Source organism: Sminthopsis crassicaudata, chromosome 4 (assembly GCF_048593235.1).
Source record: "Sminthopsis crassicaudata isolate SCR6 chromosome 4, ASM4859323v1, whole genome shotgun sequence".
Classification (NCBI taxonomy): domain Eukaryota; kingdom Metazoa; phylum Chordata; class Mammalia; order Dasyuromorphia; family Dasyuridae; genus Sminthopsis; species Sminthopsis crassicaudata.
Window position 1 is genome coordinate 454,640,640 of NC_133620.1, and position 20,398 is coordinate 454,661,037.

The following is a 20,398-nucleotide window of genomic DNA, read 5'->3' on the forward strand; positions in this document are numbered from 1 at the left end:
AAGAGGTAACTAAGGCCCTGAGAAAGATGAGACTTACTGGCCCAGAGTCGCCAGCTATCCAGAGTCAGAGGTGAGATTCAGAGTTCTGTGTGCAAGGCCGCAATATGAGAAAGACCTTTGAGAACATGTTTAGAAGAATTGTACATTTAACATATATTGGATTACTTGCTATTGAGGAGAAGTGAGGGAGAAAAAATTGGAACACGAGGGTTTGCAAGGGTGAATGTTGAAAACTATCTTTGTATGTATTTTGAAAAATTAAAAGCTATCATAAAAAAGAACGACCCTTTAGGGGTAGACAGAATCCCCACTCCAGGAGGCTTGAGAAGAGGGACCAGGGGTTGGTCGAGAGGAGGGAGCTACATCAAGGTATCCTGATCCTTAACAAATTAGAGAACTTTGAAGATGGAACCAAAGGTTTTTATTCTGGCCCATCTTAGCTTATGAGAGATGAGGTTCAAGGACCAGAAGCTAAACTCTCAGGGACAGAAGCACTGGGCATTGGGACGGAGTGGTGAGTGGTCAGTGATGGTCCCTCAGAGGGGCGGCCCTTGGATTCAGTTAGCAGGGGCCTGCTGCCTTCGGCCACAGGTATCAGGTTTTCAAGGAGAGAGGGAGAGGCTTTCACTGGATCTTGTTCCCAGCTTTGATGTTACCAGTGGGGAACCCTCCGGAGTGGCCAAGAAGGTCTTGGCTGAATAAAATAGGGAATGAAATTGGGAGTCTGGGAAAGGGCAGGGAGATGCTATAAGGAATAAATAGAAGAAGAGGCACATACAAGGTTCGAGATAAGCCATCTGTCACAGTCCAATGTTATGGGCCTCCTAGAGGCTCATGGGCATTTCATCCTCTCACCCCAGGCCTTCAAGGGTGGGGCAATTGGAACAAGTTAAAAAGGAGATTAGGGGCACAGAAATTCTTACACCAACCTGCTCTGCTCATCCCACTCAATCCAAGGGTCCATCCTGGCTGGAGGAGGACTGGCCAGAACATCAGGGAAACCCCGGGACCTGGAGAGCCTCGGACAAGTCTCCACAGCACTACCTCTGGTAGTGAGTACCCATGTGCATGTACCCTCTTCCTCCAGTTTAGCCTGGATTCATGGGTTGTGGGACGTAGAGCCAGGGAAGAGCAGTATCACACCTGATGTACAGATGAGCAAACTGAGGCACGACTTGCTCAGGATGGCCCTGCAGGTGTTTAGGTCTCCTTAAAAGACTTTTCTTGACCTCGTCCCTTTTGGTTTTCAGGAGGAGTCGTGCTGGGCATCAATGCCAAAGGAGAACGCCTAAAGCACTGGTTTGACTGTCTAAAAAACAAGGACAAGAAAATCGAGCGCTGGCACACACTGACCAACGAGCTGCCTGGGGCTGTGCTCAGTGACTGACCTCCGCCCCAGCCCCCCCACCCCCACCGCCAGCAACAATTCAGGGTCTGAGATTTATGTTTACTCAGCAGCATCACAAGGGTCCTGAACCACTGCGTACGCAAAAATGCCGCCTCGCCTGTCCCCCCTGGACACTGGGAATGGTGCCGGGCTGGGCCACGGAGGGATAAAGACCCGGGCCTGGGGGACCGATCCAGGCCCCAAGAGCCAGCTGTCCCCCACTACTGGAGCTTCAGCTGGGGCCAGGCCCATCGGTTACTGGTCCCTGAGCCCCTTCCTCTCTCTCTGCTTCCCGAGGGGCCACAGCAGTTGGGGGATGGGGCTTTAGGGGGTGGGAGTGGAGAGGGGGAAAATGTTTGGCTGTCCCGACCCCAACTGGCTCCATCCCAAGGAGGCAGGAAAAACAGGGAGGCTCATGACCCAGCCAAGCCTAAAGTCAGAGTAGGTTGACCAGCAAGCCAGAGGAGAGTGCCACGTGAAGAGGCTGGAATGAGGTGCTTGGGGCCTAATTGCCATACATGAAGTTTGGTGGAAAAGGGACAGGCTGAGATTCTAGGCCACAGTGACCCAATGATGCTGTGACTTTCCTCTCTGGTGTTCCTGGAAGCGGAGTGCCAGCAGCTGGTCCAGAGGAGCCTTGAAGCCCACTGAAGTAGACATCCCAAATCTCCTGGCCCACCTGTCACAGGGAAGCTCGCGCTCTTAGCCAGACAGTTTTCAGGGAGCAAAAGCGTTTAAGGAGGAATCAAGTGAGCAGTGATACCAAGCAACCACTGGCTCACAGGGCAGCCCAGGGGGAAGACCAGAAGTAGGACCCTAAGCTCCATCCTCAAAAGGCAAACCAAACTACCCAAATGCTCCTGATCCTCCAGCTGATCCTGCAAGAGGCTAAATCTTCCTTGTCCCAGGACAGGCTTCTTGACTGGGGACCTCAGAGCTGTGAAGGCTACGCTGGGCTTGGGGTGGACAAGGCAGTTGATCCTCCTCCTCTCACCCTTCCTCAAAGCAATGCTGTCACTGGATCATCGTCCCCCATTTTACAGATGAAGAAACTGAGGCTCTCAGAAGAGACAAGGTCTGCCTGGAATCTGAGGAAGGATTTGATCCTAGATTTCCTGGCTTCAAGTCCTAAGCTCTAGCCACCAGGCCACCTTGTCTCTCCACACAGGGTTGAGTGCTAGGGGACACCGAAGTGTGTTTTTCCCTCTGTCACTCATCTAAGCCCATCTCCATCTGGCAGGGCACAAGGGAGGCCCTCCTGCCTCTTCCCTAAATTCCCAAAGAATAATATGGCCCAAACAGCTGCTGAATGGCAGGATTTGGAGCTGGAAAGGACCATGGGCAATGTCCACACCGCTGCCCAGAGGGAACTGAGGTGTCAAGAAGTAAACTTGCCAGGTCAGCCCGGGAATAAGGAGCAGCAGAGCACAAGCCCAGGGCTGCTGTCCCTGAACCACATGCCTTTTAACAGAGACCGACCTACGGAAAAGGACATACACCCACAGGTCCAGATGGGACAAGGTGTTGGTCCTTGACTCTCCGTGGCCCCAGTTGTGGTTTCCTTGGCAGAGACACTGGAGCAGTTTGTCATTCCCAACTCCAGCTCATTATACAGATGAGGAACTGAGGCAATAAGCAGGTTCTTGCCCAGGGTCACACAGCTAGAAAGTGTCTGAGGGAAGATTTGAAGTCAGGATGATGAATGAACTATGGTGCCCCTTAAGTGCTTCAGTCTGAACTGTATCCTATAAAATCTGCATTAAGGGGTGGGGGCCAGCAAAAGCATTTTATTGGAGTGGAAACTGAGTTAATGGGGCATTCTGGATCCAGAGAGAATGAGTAAGAATGACCTGACCCCATCCAGGAAGGCTTAAGAACACAGAACCAAAAAATGTGAGAGCTAGAAGAGGCCTTAAGTCAACTTCAAGCTCTTTTACAGAGAGGGAAACTGAGGCACGTGAAGCAACTATACCACGGGCTGGTGTGATGGTGAGGCTGGGATGGCCAGGCCTGTTTGAGACAAGAGAGGAGGGGGTTTTGCGCACATAGCAAACACCAGAGCTGACAGTACGTTAAGTTCTAGCCCTGGCCTGCCTTCCGCCTTGTCCCTTAGCCCTCCTGCTGCTCTGCAGGATTTCTCCCATTTTCCTCCCAGCCCCGACCCATGGCAGTAGAACTAAAGACCATATGGAACCATTAGAGACAGCATGGGAAGGGAAAGGCTTCCAATGGCTAACCCTCCTGGCAAGTTCCAATTCACTTGGAAGTGGGCAGCTCACAGCACATCCAGGGTAGCAGGTGGTATTTCCAGGAGAAAGGACAGAGAGAGCAATCAGGGATCTGCAGCTTTTTACCTGGAGGTGTAATATTGGGCTAAATGATCACTTCCTAGTCCTCAGTTTCCACGTCTGAAAAATGGGGTCTTGGATTGAATAACCTTTGAGCTCCAGTGCTAGGGGATCTGAGAGTCCCTGGCCTACGTCCGTCTGCCTGCCTCCACTTCCTCCTTTCTCATGGCTTCCCTTCCCACCAGTTGCTGGCTGGAGAGGGCCCCAACCCCGAGGAGCAACCAAAGGTGCTACTTCCTGCAAACCCCACTGCCTTGGGGGAGAAGACTCTCTTTCACTCCCTCGGTCTGTAAGGCTTGTGGTTCCATCCACTGACCCTGGTATGGTCTCCCCCCAAACCAATATGACGCATGCCAACCCATCTCATGACCTTTGAGGGAAGGATCAGTGCTCTGCCCAAGGTATCGTTACAGCCAAGGCAGTCATTTGACCAGACTCACCCACGTTGCCTTTCGGTCTCAGAGAATCTAAGAGAAAGTAAGAGGGAAGTGGTGGGGAATGGGCAGCCAGCTCGCCTGCGGAGGACAGGCTATCTGAACCAAGTGACCCAACAAAGCACCGGGACCAAGGTGCCAGCAGGCACAAGCCAGGAAACAGCTTATCCAGAACCACACAGGGGACCAGGAAGAGGACCCAGCTTCCCGGTCAGCTAGACCCTCCTGCCAGGCCCCTGAAGATAAAACTTCCCAAAGCACTTACCCGGCCAGGCCAGGCCTTGGGGAAGATGAAGCCTTTGGAGGACAAGGTGTGACTTGAGAAGTGCCCTATGACCCATGCTGTCCAGGCCCCATGGGGCCTGTAATTTTCACCGTGACATCAAGAATCAACTAAGTAGGAGGCAGGGCCAGGCCACCTAAAAATATCCATGCTCCCCAGAACCCCAACTTTCAGAACTCTCCTATTCACCTTCACACCCACTTTCATTTATGAGCTCTATTAGCTGGCACCTTGAGGGGCCCAGACGCCAGGCTTGGGAAGGGGCCAGGAGAATGGGCCAAGGCCCAATAGCCAACTTCCCAGCTTTGCCCAGGGCCAGTGCTTTTTAAGGGAAAACTCGATTCATACAAATGGTGAGAAAAAGCTCCTCTCGGCTCTCTGCCAGAGGCTTAATCTGCAGAGGTCTCCAGCAGACTGAGCTCATTTAGTCCTCGAGGGAAGCTTGCAGGGAGGCAAGTTCAAATCCTGACTATCAACACTTCGTAGGGGACCCGGGGCAGCTCCAGTAATCGGATCCTGGATGGAGAGCTGGAAGACACCTGGATGTGCTGTGAGGGAAGACCCTCATTTTATGTTGAAGTCAGGCCCCCTATAAAGTGAGGTTAAAATCAGTGATCTCAGACGTGCCTTCCAGCCCTGACATTCCCCCTGATGGTCTCTATGGCAAACCTGCAATTATATAAACAAAAACAAATGCATACAAGTACACACACACACACACCTATCTCAAAGAGAAATTACTTCTGGATTACCCCGTCGGAATTGCTCCCTTCTTCCCACTACTGGAGGGGCCTGGTTTCTCTGCTCACTCTTCTGGGGCTTCATCATCTGCTTTGCCTTCCCCCACACTCCAAAAGCCTGATTCTCCCCTTCTTTCTTATGAAAGGATTCAGTGGATGGGACTGTTTAGAGTCTCTCTGCAGGCCCACTCACTGCCTCCTCTGCCCCGGCCTCCCCACCCAGCAAGCAGAAGCAAGAAGGGCCTGGGATGTTTTCCAACTGCTCCTCCAGACTCAGGAGGTCGGGAATCTTGTCTTCCTTCTGTAATGTCCCGACAGTGAGTCAGGAGAGCATCGTGGTAAAGGGAGGGACCTCACAGGCTCTGAACCCCAGAATGTTGGGGCTAGAGGGCAGAGAAGAGGCTGTGGTCAGAACCCCTTCACTGAGAAGGAGATCAGAAACCCAGGGAGGGCCTGGCATTTGCCTGGGGTCAGAGAGCTGCTTAGTGGCAGAACCAGGAGAAAAACCCACTCTAGGACTTGGTGACCTTGGCTAACCTCAGTCATCCTCAAAGCAAATCAGCCGAATTTAGGCAGGTCCTAGTCAGGCCCACATTCAGATGGCAGGAGATTTACCTGTCACTCTACTCTGTGGGTCTCAGCTTGCTCATCGGTAATCACAGTCCTCCATTAATGGATGAGGAAGCTGAAGCCCAGAGAGGTGAGTGACTTCTGCTGCAGAGGTGGGATGCAAATCCATATCACCTGGCTCCAAATCCAATCCCTTCTTTTGTACTGACAGTCAAAAAATCACCTGCTTCTAGCTGTGTGACCCTAGGCAAGTCACAACCCCAATTGCCTCAGCAAAAAAGAAAAAAAGAAAAGAAATCACATCTATGCAGAGGGATCCAGGAAGAATCATGTGCAGGTAAAGGGAGGCTTAGTAGCCACCTGGAAGAGGCTGCTTTAGTGCAGAGAGTGGAGTCGGTAAGAAGCAGGAGGGGAGAGAAGCAGAGCCAGGATGTGGAGGCTCTGCAGAGGAGGAGGAGGGCAGAAAGGAGCCTCGAGCAGGGGAGGAGGCGGCAGGGAGCAGTCCCCCAGCTCACATCCCTATGGTTCCAAACCTGTGCCTTGTCCAGGAGTCAAGAACAAGCTGCACGGATGCCTCAGCATCCTTATGGCACCACAAGCCCACTCCAGAACCTTCATTCCCCAAGCAAATGGGCCAGAACAAATTCTAAATCCCCAGCTGCCCTCCCTGAGCAGAGGCCCAGGCTTGCCCATCAACCCCAAAGCAACTTCCCATGCCGCTCCTCCCAAAATATCCCCTCCTACTCCAAAGTCACAGATGAGGGTTTGGGGAAGGCCCAACATTTTGGTGTATTCGTTCCATTAAGTGACACTGGACAAGTTACTTCAGGTCTCAGTTTCCTCATCTGTAAATGAGGAGGCTGACCTCTAAGCTCCTTCCAGTTCTAAATAGGTCATCTGAAGATGGCTGAAGCGACCACCTCCTCCCAATCACTGACCAAGCTCAGTCTTCCACAAGTGAAGTGGTCCCCTACTGACCTCGACATGCAACTCTGCAGCTTCTGGCTGAGAAGACAGGGCAGGGCAGGGACGGGCTGAGGGCAGTGGGGTCAGATCTGGCCAACAGGAGCCCTGGAGAGAATGAGCCTGGGCAGGACAAAAGGTGCATGTCGTTTCCACCCAAACAAGCATATAAACAAATGCATGGACTCTCACTGTCATCAATCAGAACCCTCACTGTTTGATATGGTTTTGCTACAAGGTGAGGGTCGCAGAAATTATCCTTCAACTGCCTCCCACAAAATTGATTTTGTACTTCGGTTTGATCTACCCCAACAGTGTCCTTTTCAGGTCCTATTTGTTAATATTTATATAACGACATATAATCCAAAGTAAAATTAAAAGGCCAATGAGATCTTGTCCAGGCTGCTTCTGTTTTAAAAGATTCAGAGGGGATGTGAAAATGAAAAAGGATGGAAAAGAGGGAAATTATTCACCTTGCTATAGTTTTTGAGTTTTTAAAAATGCACTCTTGACAAAAATCTAGGAAAGAAAATGATATAAATGTAATTATTCCCATTATACAGAATGGGAAGTGAACTGGCTTGACTGCAATCCACAACCACAAATGTGTCAAAAAAACACATTGGAACCCAAGACTACAGCCTTTTATCCAAACGGTTTGCAATTCCTTTTTAGCTTTGTCTTTTGCAGATCTGATAAGTCTACCTCTATCTGAGTCATTGATAGAAATGCTGATCATCCCGAGGTCAAACAGATCCCTGTGGCACTCACCTGGAGATCTTGCTCTCCAAGCCCAGGCTGAGTCATTAATCTGTATTTTGGGTCTATCTTTTCAGATACTAACTCTGCCAGTGAATAAACTATCTCTCCCTCCTTTCTTTCACCTGGGCTTTTATCAGAGACTCTGAACAGAAATGTTAAACAGCAAAGAACCAAGACAAGATTCTAGAGCACCCACGAGAGAGACCTCCTCGCCCACCAAACATGGAACCTTTAGTGATGACTCTGGTCATAAATGGGCTCTTTGGTCAGAAAACCAGAGGCATTATCAAATACTATGACAAAATGGGGGTGAGTGAGTGGAGGCTCATTTACGACCGGAGATCGGTGGAATGAATTATGAAAGAATGGGAGAGAGCAAGGTCTAGCTTAAGAAAAGATGAGGAAGGATTGAATGAAGAAGGGGGATTACACAGGAACCCTTCTATGAACGAATGCAGAGCCCAAGAAAGATGGAAGAATATACATAACTGCTACTGCCTGGACCTTGCCATCCCTCCCAAGAGTTCCACTTCCATGATTACACTCCTTTATCTTGCCATAGTCTTCCACCAGATTCCACCGCTCCCTTTTTTCATATTCACTACGACCTTCGATCTCTCATTCCCCCTTACTTCTCCCCTCCCATTTTCAACCCTTTTTAGTGAGCCTCTTCCACAAAATTCTGGAGTCTCTTGCACTCTTCTCCTATCACCACTGACATCTTGCCAGACCCCAGACCCCCTTAGTAAGGACTTATTGTACCTTATTCATTCACTCTTTCTTTGTGGTTTCATGAAAATGCCTTCTCTTGATTCTCTTTCTACCCATCAGATCATCTCTAGATGTCAGTCTCTTAGATAATCACCCAGAGTACACCCCAGGACAGATTGTTTTGCTCCTCTCTTTTTTTCTCTATATTACCATTTTCTTCTCTATGGAAATAATACCCAGGTCTACCGAGATCTTGTCCTATACCACCAAATGACTCTTGGGCACTTCCAGCTGTCTTGAAAACATCTCAAATTCAAAATATCCAGAACAGAAGTCATATCTCTCTCTCTCTCAAAAGCTCCTTCTGAAGTTCATGATAATTGCCAAGGTCACCATCAACCTTCCAGTTACTCAGGGTTGCCACCTTATGTGCCCCTCAAATCCTCACGCATTAACCCCACCCTTCCATCTATTGCCAATTATTTCTATTGCAATATCATCTCTCAAATATGCCCCTTTCTCTTCAGACAGTTACTGAACTTCCTGAGCCCATCTTCTCAATACAGGATGTTGCTCTGCCTCATGCCCACCTTTGCATCTCCTGCTCCTTCAAGTTCAGAGATGCCGGGAACCCTCCTTGTCTCAAGATCCCTAATTCTCTTGGCAGAAGGTCTCTGCTGCAGACTGACAAGAGCGGTTTTCTCCCTCCCCTATTCAGATTCAGCTCCTTGGATTCCATTTGCAAGACACCAGACGTAATACATTCTTACCCTCCAGAGGTACAACTCATCTCTGGATCAAACGAAACTTCCTTACGTAAAGCACTCTCTGCAAACTCTAAAACCCCATCTAAATGTTCGCTATTATCTCTGAGCATCATGTCTCATGAGGAGATCCTCATGCCTCTTATTTCAAGCCAAGGTCTAGAAATCTCAATCTCGTCTCCTTCATCAGTTGTTTGTTGTCAAATAGGTCGTTCACTCTGAAGCTCTTGCCTCTGACCGGCAGCTGACCAGTAAAAGAAACAACATCACTCCTGTCCAAAGAGCCTTCTGTTTCTTGCCAAAAACTCCGTCCTAAGATATTCCCCAGCTGGTAAATGGTCAAAGAATATGAAGGCAGTTTTCAGAAGAAATCAAAAGGTATTGTTGAGTCGTTTTAGTCATGTCTGACTCTTCATGAGCCCCTTTGGGGTTTTCTTGGCAAAGATATGAAGTGGTCTGCCATTTCCTTCTCTAGCTCATTTTACAGATGAGAGAATGGAGGTAAATAGGATTAAGTGACTTGCCCAGAGTCACACAAATAGTGTCTGAGATCAAATTTGAACTCAGGGCTCCAGGCTCAGAGTTCTATTCCCTGAGCCAGCTAACTGTCTCCATGTAGCAGTATAATATCAAATTGCTTACCTTCTCAAAGCGGGGAAAGGGAAAAGAAGATGAAACCTTAGAACTTAAATCCATTATGAGGGCTACATATACCCCTCTACAAGAAGTCATTACCCAAGAACTTGTAGCTTCCTCTTCTACAACTTACCAGAAGATTTTATCTGTGGTTCCCTCATCATGGATCCTTGAAGTAAATGAAAGTAAATGCCATCTTTGAGAAGGGGCTAATTCTAATCTCTGGGAAGAGCCAGATCCTTGCTGCTTAGCCCCAAACACTTCACAGGACCTTTTTTAATATCTTTCTCCACAATCCAAAATCCTGTCATAGGTCAAGATGCCCCATTTTGCCTTTCCAGATGGAGACTTCTGACCTGGGCCAAGTAGGGGTCACCCAGGGATAAAGTATCACAAACTGGGAACAGCTGGCCAGGAGTCCAGAGTAAGAAAGTGAACGGAGCCAGAATGGATGAAACATGGTCTGAGAGAACAAAAATAGACCAAGGGGCCCAAAATGGTGAAAATTGGGTGAGTCCACTGAAGGCAAGAGAGGCTCAATCATGGCAAGTGGTCAGAGAAGAAGTTTCAAAGGTCCAGCTCTTGGAGTTGGGGAAATTTTGAGAGATGATATGGGCTAAGGTAGGACATGGCGGAAATAAGCTAAATAAAGAGGTCATTCAGGTTAAGAGACTTGCAGACTGCTGTGGCCAGGTTGTTAAAGGTATTTACAATCTAAATTTTGGATTTCCCCACATTGATGGCAGGGGTGTATAGAGAGGAAGACCATGAACCATAGATAAAGCTAATGGGAAAAGTGGGGGGAAAAGACCCAGATAAAACAGTGGTAGTACAAGAGATTATTGAGAATTGGGGGTAGGAGAATGTGTTGAAGGCAGCAGCAAGGAATAAAAAAAGCCTCATTTCTGACCCTAGGAGGGAAGCGGGGGAAGAGAAAAGGAAGAAAGGCCATCACTAGAGAGGAATACAAGGAAACCCCCTGGAAAGATTCAAGTTTCAATTAATTCATTAATTAATTCAATTAATTAAGAAGGTAGAAGGAATGTTGATTGAAAAATTGGAGGATGTAGGAAGTTTGCTAACCTCGAAAGGATATCATGGGATGGGCTCCACAAAAGGAAATAAATTAGAATGGGTCAATATGGTAGGAAGCTAGAAGAAACAAGGAGAAAAATTTATATAATGACTGTAACCTTGTGGAGAAAAAACACCAACAACTCAGATTAATGCAATTCAGATTAATGTCCCCTTGACAGAGAGGTGGTGGGCGAGAAGTTTATGATGAAATGCACATTTTCAGATGCTTTAGGAAAAAGTGTTTTATATAAGTGCTATATTTTAATAAGTGAATGCTTTAGGAAAAGAATATCAGTGAAGTATTTTTAGAAAACGTATAAAGATTTGTAAAATAAACATAAATCCATGGAAGAGAAGAGAAGGCAACATAGAGAAGCAGGACAGCTTGGGAATTGATGTGCTGAATTATCATATGCTTAAAAATTAAGTGGTACATAATGAAATCTGTAATCTTTTTCTGTTCTTTGCATGGGGAAATATTCAAAAAGGTTAAAATTTTAAATTTTAAAATGTTAAAACATCCAAGTTTCTTAAGAGCAGAAATTGTCTTTCTTTTGTTTTCCGAAACTCAATACCTAATATAGTAGGCATTTAATATATTCATTCATTCACTTCTTATTTATTAGTCACACCATCTCTCTTCAGGCCAGCTCACAAGGTCTGCCCCATTTCAACATAAAAGAAGGCAGGTTACCAATGAAGGGATTTGTAAAAGAGGGAAGGAGTGTTTTGTGAGAAGGGATTTATTCCTGGGTCATCCAAAGAGACTATGTTGGGAAGTAGGCTGACCTTCATCCCAGCATCACTCGTAGACCAAAAATGGGTTCTCATCACACAAGATCTAGAGAGTAATTCCTCTCCTTTCAATCTAGATTACTCACTTCCTGGATTTGTGATGCCATGTGTTCTACTCCTTCTACCAATGCAGGCCTCAATCCTTCCATGATGATTTATTGAGTTTCTGCAGAAAAAAAAAAAAAAAAAAAAAAAAAAAAAAAAAAAGATTTAGTAAACAACTTTGGTCCCAAGTCCCTCTGAACCATAACCAATGATGCCAGTCTTCTGATGCTGGTCTGTTGCCAGTCCCATAAGCAGGATCTTTCCATCCTGGTGGGAGCTGTCAGAGTTTGCAATCTGCAGGCTGGGGGTGAATGTTTAGAATCACCTTTTATCCAGGAATTGTTCTCTGCATCTGCCTCGACAGGTACGCTCCTCCACCAATGGTTCTTCAGGTGGGTCCCCAGTAGCAAGTCACACTGGCATCCCCGAAGAGTTTCCAAATCCTTCTACAAGAAGGTGAATGCCAGGGTTGACAAAACAGGACAGAAAGAATAAGGTTCTGGTCACACCCGCTCTCTACAACAGTTTCCCTTAGTAATGCCTAAATTCTCAGTTCTCATTCAGACCTCATAACCCTCAGGCTGTAAGGATTCTCCAGGGTCTTGTTTCTGCCAAAGAGTGAAAATGTCTCTTTCTCCCATGGATGTAAGTCCTTCACAATTTAGCCCCAGCCTACCTTTCCAGGATTGTTTCATATCACTCATCCTCAAACACTTTCTATTCTAATCAAAACTTGCTGCTCTCTGCAATCAGCATTCTCTCTTAGGCTCCCTGTATTTCTACCCAAACTTGGGATATGTTTCTTTCCAATTTCTGCCTCTTAGAATCCCTAGCTTCCTTCACGATTTTTTAAGGAAAACTCTTCCTGACCAATAAGGAGTCGCTGATGCTCACTCTTTCCCTCCTCAACTTCCTTCCTTCCAGCCCTATAGAACATAAGTGGCTTAAGGGCACAGACTGTTTCATTTGTCTTTGAACACACACACACACACACACACACACACACACACACACACACACACTGACAAAAATGAATCACAAAGTGATAGCTGCCCTTCTTCCCCCCCCCCCCCATACTGCATCTGAAATAATGGGCAATCTCGACATAGAAATTGTCACTTAGAGCAAAGGACTTTGGCCATGGCTTAAGCACTTTGGACTGGAAAGGGGGTAGGGATAGAGATCACTTTGGGCTGAAGACTAAAGCTGCCAAGAAGCAGGGGCTTGGAGAAGACCACTTCAAGGGCCCTCCCAGTTAAGGGAGCTTCATGTCAGCTCTTAAGTCACCCTATGATCTGCAGATGTTTCAGGGCAATGCTATACTTCTGCCATAGCCTCTGCTTGCAACACTAAGTTAGGAGAGCTGATGAGTTCAGTCACCCCAGAGATCCTGGAGCAGACGGGAGTTCGATTTTCCTACCTGGCTTCCCTTTTCACTCATTGAATAAAGAAGAAACAAATTATCAGAGTCGGGAGATTGGAAGCAAAGGGAGCTGGCCTGGAGCTTGGGGACAGGTAGCTTCTATGTATGACCTCATCAGAGAGCACCAGAAAGCCACAAGTCAGGGGAAGCAATATGATTGGAATCCATAATTAGCATTAAGGGTGGTTCTGGGATTAAGAAGGAAAGGGAAGGGGGATTCTTGGGATTCCTGTGGTTATAGGATAGTTCGGGGAACAAGAATAGCAGACAAAGAGGAAGGAGAGGCAGAGAGGATGCTGGAAAGGATACAGTTAAGAAGCTTAGCCTTACTAGCTGTAGGACCCCGGAAAAGATGCTCTTGCTTCTACTGCAAAATGGGTATTTTTGCTAAACTAACTTCACAAGTCATTTTGAGACTGAATGTAGGCAAAATCCTCTGCTAATTGCTGCCATCAGTGGTTATTATTATTATTAAAGTTGGAAATCCAGACATTTCACATTAACCAGAGCCAGGCCTGCATGGAAGGTCAGTTCTTGGTTGTGCTCTTTCCAGCCACAGTGGCATCCCCAAACTCAGATTTCCTATGTGACTTCAATGCACATTCTTGCGGTGCATTCCTTCAGGATTGATGGAGTCTAAAACCTTTTCCCAGGAGGTTCTTCTAAACAAGAATAGGCATCTGGCATCAACAGCATCAAGCCAACCCAATACTTAAGGCATTCCAAAGAGCTGAAACTTCTGTGGCATCCCTCATTTTAAGGATGAGGAAACAAAGGTGAAGAGAGAAAGGAACTTGTCCAGAATCACACAGCCAGTTCCTACTGAAGCCAGACCCTGAATGCTCCAGCATGGACAGTGACATGCTCCAGTATATTCTGCATTCCATGGCTGAGAACTTACCATTTTTTCCAGTAATCCATAGCCACTCTTTCCCTATTTTCCTATTTATTTTCCCTTTACCTATTTATTTCTTACCTATTTATTTCAAAAGAAAATCCACATTATTTAAAACTTGAGGGGAAGGCGGTAATTCAATGCAGATAATTTTTTGTGTCAATACAATAGATTAGGCAATGGAAAACATCTAGCATACTAAAAGGGAAAAAAAAATTGAGGAACAGCTAGATGGCACAGTGGATAGAGCACCTGGTCTGGAGTCAGGAGGACCTGAGTTCAAATATGGGCTTAAACACTTAACATTTCTTAGTTGTGTGAGCCTGGACAAGTCAATTAACCCCAGTTGCCTTACAAAAGAAAAGAAAAAAAAAAAAAAAATGAATAAGCAATTAGGAGCCATAGAAAGAATCCCAGCCTTGGGAATTAAAACTGGACTCAATTTTATGGCTAAATGACCACTGACTTCCCATGTCACCTTTGGCTGAATATCTTATGAAATTCAACGTGTCTAAAACTTAAGTTTCCTCTAATGTCCCCCTCTTCCCAATGCCTCCATTTCTGTTGAAGGTACCCCCACTCCCTTCCCTTCTGGGATCTCATGGTTCCTCACCGACATTGCCCTGAATTCCTTTCTCTTACTCATACCACATATCTAGCAACACTTCCAAACACCCCACAATTCCAATCTCTTCTCTTTACTCCCACTCCTCTACTGCCAGTTATTCTGAGCCTCCTAATTGATTTTTCTATCTCCATGAGTCTATTCTCCATAGCATTGCTTAGTAATTTTCCTTAAGTGCAGAACTGATCATGATTTCTTATTACCTCTAGAATAACTCTGTAGCTTTTAAAACCCTATACAAGCTGGACCAATTTGCTTTTTCTAGCCTAACTCGACATTATTTCTCCTCCCACATTCTGTCATAGGCAAACTGTCTACCACCCTATCATGTATCTATCTCCTATCTCCTTTGCAATGGTCATCCCTCCATGCCTGGATTGCACCCACATACCTCAGTCTCTGCCATTAAGATGTAGATCAGGTACCATCTTCTTATCCTTCTCAACAACTACTGCCATGCTCCCTCCCATACTTCACTTGTATTTAACTACTTTGCGTAATTAAATATATAAATGTGTGTGTATGAATGTATATGTATATGTGTGTATGTGTGTATATATATATATCTACACACATCTACACACATTATGGATGGACATGTACAGGTGTTCATTAATTTTACACTTATTTTAGAGGTTAATTCTTGTCTCTCCCATTAGAATACAAGTTTACTGAAAGTGAGGATTGGATACTTCTTAGTACTTGTGTCTGGCATACAGTAATAAGTACTGAATGATTGATTCTCCTCTCCAGGACCCAGGTTTTTGGGGTTTTTTACTCTGTAAGATGAAGAAATTGGATTAGATAATAGCAACTCACATTTCTAAGACACTTTAAGTTTGGTATCAAACTGGCCTCACAACCTTGTAAAGTAGGTCATAATACAAATGGGTAAACTGAGGATAAGGGAGATTAAGTGATTTGTTCATGATCACATAGCCCATCATAGAAAGCCTCACGTTTCAGTTCCAACATGGACTCTAGCTTTAGGGTTTTTTCAGTGAATGACCTAAAAATCACTTACATCTTCAGCATCCTGTCATCCTGAAATGCTGCCCACAAAGCAGTTTTCCAGCAAGAATGCTGGAAGTTTGGATACAAAATTCTCTGATCTGGATGTTTTTCACCCTAACTTCTTTGTTGATCCTAGAAAATGTAGCCATAAGAGTGCCAAACATACACACACAAAAAAAAGATTAATCTATCAATTAAATTATATTTGTTTTATAAATAAATAAAAAATTAAATTAAAACTCACAAAAATTAATTTGAAGAGATTAAAGAAAGGTTCATTATAATTGAAGTTACTGCATTTAGGGAAAGGTAGATTTATGCCAAAAGTATGGCAACCTGGTCAAGTGGGGCTACATTCACTGACTAGGAGAGTTCAATCATATCTATGAACTCAGCAACAGTGACTGGTGTATTCTAGATGTCCCAGTGTCCACCCTGGCACTTTCCTGACCAAATCTATGCCAACCTTCCAAGAGTACATAAATTTTAAAATAGAATTGGTTAATAAGCTCCTAAAGACCATCTTCCCTAACTCCTTTATTTTAGAAAGATGAAAATAAGACTCAGGAAGCTTAGGTGACTTATAAGTCCTTCAAGTTAGAACTGGATGAACTGCCAAGAATATCAGAGTACAATGAGCATGTAAAATGGCTGGGGTTTCACACATTATACCTCAATGCTTCACAGATACAAAAACTTTATACATGTCTGTATGCATGTATTCCATAAAAGGATTATTCTTAGTTTCTGTCAAATAAAAAAGATGACCAGGAGGAAAAAAGAATTGGGATGCCCCAACACACTCATTTCAAATTTTAAAAAAGTCCAAGAGACATAAAATGACTTGCCCCAAATAATCCTGCTACTAAGCATCAAAGCCATTCATCAGTTCTTAAGAGTGAACCAGATTGAGCTTGGTGCAACCATAAAATTTATCACCCTCTGTATGGAATTAATCCAATTCCTTTCAAATTATGAGTCACCTGAAGCTGCTGAACCTTCGCCATAGTGCTAACTGAAAGCTAAGTTCTAATGTGAAAGATGGCCCAATCACTAGTTCTAGACTGATTTTTTACCCATATATTTCTGCAAGAAAGCACTCTCTGAACCAAAATTGGATTGGAAGAGGCAGCATCAGGAGGCTAGCTATAACAAGTGAAAGAAAAATTTCAAGATAGCTGGCCAGCTTCTCCACTTAGAGCTTTCAATGAATCAAGTGCTCTTGAATTGATACATAGACAAGTCTAATCCGGCTTGGAATGATGCTGCTGACATGAAAAAGCATCGGTCACTGGAAAAAGGTCACCATTCCAGCACTCCCGAAGACACCAGTCAGTGCTGATGGCAATATGCTATGGATGGACAAAACAATCTTCCAAGTTATGTTCCTCTTTTTTGTGTAATAAACACAAAACCAGTTCAAAATTAAATTTTTGCCTGAACAAAAAAGAGATATTTTACAGCTAGACAGCTGCAGGGTTCACCCTGAGGAAACATGTTCTTCCTTCACCTGATCAATAAATGGTCTGAAAGCAAAAGTAGAACTTGACAAAGGAGCGATTGCTCAGAAAAGCAGCCACTTTCCACAGCTTTGGAAGCTGTATATCTGTGCCTTCACGATCACAAGGTTAATGTGCAAATTTTTTTAAAAAGGAAACCAGTGACCTTTGAAGGAAAAAAGTTCCAAATTATCTCCATTTAGCCTCCTGGGCAGTTAAGTGGTACAGTGGATATAGTTAATTAAGGGCATTGGGCCTGGAATCGGGAAAACCAGAGTTGAAATCCGACCTCAGTTGTATGATGCTGCACAAGTCACTTCATCCCGTTTGCCACAATTTTCTCATCTGTCAAACAAGCTGGAAAAGGAAATAGCAAACCACTCCAGTACCTTTGCCAAGAAAACCCCAAATGAAGCCACATTAGAGATAAATAAAATGACTGGACAAATCTCATCTATACTGTATTGCACAGCACTGCTTAAAGCTCAGGTGACTAATAAAAGGTTAAATTACATTCAGTGTGTTTAAGGGAGAAAAAGATTTCCAGGCAAAAAATTTAGCAAGTGACAAGCATTTATGACTATGTACCAGACACTACACTAAGAGGAAAATACAAGTTCAAAGAATGAAATCATCTTAAGATTTTAGTAATATGAAAAAATTCTAACAAGAGCTCACACCCTAATGGGCGGGAGAGGGGGGGTACTGACTGGCCAACTGGCCTTGCCATCACGCATCAAAGACATGTCATGATGTACCATGACTTGATTGGCCCGTAGCTACATCTTCAAGCCAAATTATTTTTATCTTGGAAGGGTGCTCCCTAATATTTTGCTTAAGTTTCTTAAATGTTTTTCTTAGAGATACAACAAAGCAAATTTTTTTTTTTTTAATGTCGGCTTTGGAATATGTGCACTTACTCAAAATTTGAGAGCTGGAAATTGTCCTCCCACCAAAAAAATAGAAGCCATCTTTTGATGACCTTGGCTACATTTTCTCTTGTATGATGAGCAGGAGCTAGACCATCAAATTACTGACCTTTTCCACTATTCCACAGCTCAAATGAAAAAATCATTTTTATATTCTTCCCCCCAGTCTATCTTCCAATTTTGTGGTGGCCTCTTGCAAAAGTATGCCAAGCTTGGGCAATCAAGTCATTCATATATGATGTCACACACCCCTGTAGACTTTATATCTTTAATCCAATTCTAGGTAACTTACCAACACTTTGGTCTTTTTATCTGTATACATAGCTACAGATTGGCTAGGCTTCCCAGTTGGATAAGTGGCTTAACATCATCACCTTGAAAACTATTTGCTCTGGAGCCTCCTTAAAGGGAAACTAGCAGCCTTTCAGAGGAGTTAAGTATAAATTTCCTTCCCTTTTCCTTCCACTCATCTACAGTAATGTCTTTACTGCCCAGATAGCAGTGACAGGAGTGCCAAGCTGAGGCTCAAAGTATAACCTTTTCCTGTCTGCTCTAACCTCAGCAGGCTAACAATGACATCCAAGAAAATTTGCAATGTTAACAGTCAGGCACTTTCTAAGCACATGGTTGCCATGTACACTTTTCTGATCAGGGGAAAAAGACGGAGAGTTATCTATTTTACCTCTTGAAAATGTTGCGCCTCCCGAAGTCCTGCGCAGCACTCATTTATCATGAAAAAATGTGTGCAGTTATCTAAACAAGTCTTTCCAACCTTGTGGGGCCTTTTTGAAGTTGGCATGAGTCCTCCCTTCCTTACACTCTATGTAGGACATGAGGAAAAGAATCCCTTGAAGATCATTTAGGGGTTGCCGCCAGTGCCACAAAGGTCCCTGATCTTAAGGAACAGAGTCACTGCCAGCCATCTGTCAGGGACAAGGACCCAGAACTGGAAAACAAGTTCTGGATTCCTGCAATTTTGGCATCCCATTCCTGCTCAACTCAATCTGTGTGTTGCCCTTCCTATCTATACGAAAATGCTACCAACAAAAGAAGTGGAAACTAAGGGAACACCCATCAATTGGGGTACTGAACAAATTGTAAATGAATGTAATGGAATATGATTCTTTTATAAGAAAGGAAGAGCAGGAGGAAATTTGAAAAAAGTGCAAAGACTTACATGAAATTAATGCTGGGTGACAGAAGTGGAAGTGGAGAACACTGTCCATAGTTACAGCAACATTGTACACATGATTAACTTTGATAAACTTTGCTCTTCTCAGAAATACTCATCCAAGACAATTCTAAAGATTCAAATGAAATCCATATCCAGAGAAAATATAAAATCTGAATACAGATTGAAGCATACAATTTTTGTCTTTTCTTTCTTGTGATTTTTCTAATTTTCGTTTCTAATGTGGAAACGTTTAACATGATTGAACATGTATAACTTATATCAGATTGATTGCCTTGTTAGGGATGAGGGGAAGCAAGGAGGAAAAAAAATGCAAATCAAAATCTTCTAAAAACAAACTATTCTATTTAAAAAAGGAAAGAATGCTGTCAATAAAGCTCCACTTAAATGCAGAATACAATAAGTGTCAAAAATCAGTGTTAACAATGTATCTTGGTTAGTGCTATAAAGCTGTCTCCTACAGCTGCTACTCAGGAATTAGGTCTATTCTGATAAAAGCAGACACAAAATTTACAATCATTTTAAATTTATTATCTGCCAGAAAAAACAATGAGCAAATTTGTGAGTTATCTATCTAAACCGTACCTAATTTAAAAAAACCTTCTTAACACAATCTTGGCCCCGTCAGTTATAAGCTTTATAAAAAGGGATACTATATAGCCTGTCTTAAAGCAGGGAACTGAACTAGATGTCTACAAGTTCCTTCAGGCTCTGATCTGCAATTCCAGAAATATTATCTTAGCTCTTTTCAAACCCAATTGAATCAGTTATCACATGGTTATACTCTAACAGCTTAACAATCAGCTTCAGGGACTACAGTGTAATCAATTTGCTAATTGTTCTTCCACTTGATAAAGGCCTAAAACATCTCACAAGGCTCCTAATTTCACTTGGGTTTTAGAAAAGTTAAATGCAACAATGCAAGCTTGTTCAATTGCATTCAGTGAGGTAACTCAAAAAGCAATGTTACTGAATGAGAACGTCCCTTGAGTTGCCATGAACTGATCCCACATAAGCTAATAGCACAAGTGTAGGATGCCATTAAGCATGGGGATGGTTGGCAGACAAAATGATATACTCATTTAACTAGTTAAGAGGCAACCTTTATGGGGGAGATAAGGGGGAGGGGAGAAGGAGAGAGAGACAAGACCCGAGACACAGAGAGACACCCTGAACATATTTGTGCGGCTTGGACATTAAACCCCTCAAATTATGGGGTCTTTTGGATTCATGCAAAAACAATACTGCCATTAGTGTTTGGACCAGAGTCTTTATTTAAGAAGTATAAAGGATGGAGTCGCAATAA

General features: G+C 44.2%; 1 protein-coding gene across 1 annotated transcript in view; it reads left to right on the top strand.

Annotated features, from left to right (window-relative positions):
• Positions 1–7,120, top strand: part of DOC2B (double C2 domain beta) — a 58,671-nt gene extending 51,551 nt beyond the window's left edge. Inside the window, exon 9 of the mRNA XM_074263823.1 lies at positions 1,251–7,120. Within this exon, the coding sequence (XP_074119924.1) occupies positions 1,251–1,387 (137 nt within the window). The 3' untranslated portion in view covers positions 1,388–7,120. The remainder of the gene's footprint in view (positions 1–1,250) is intronic.
• Positions 7,121–20,398: the final 13,278 nt, after the last annotated feature.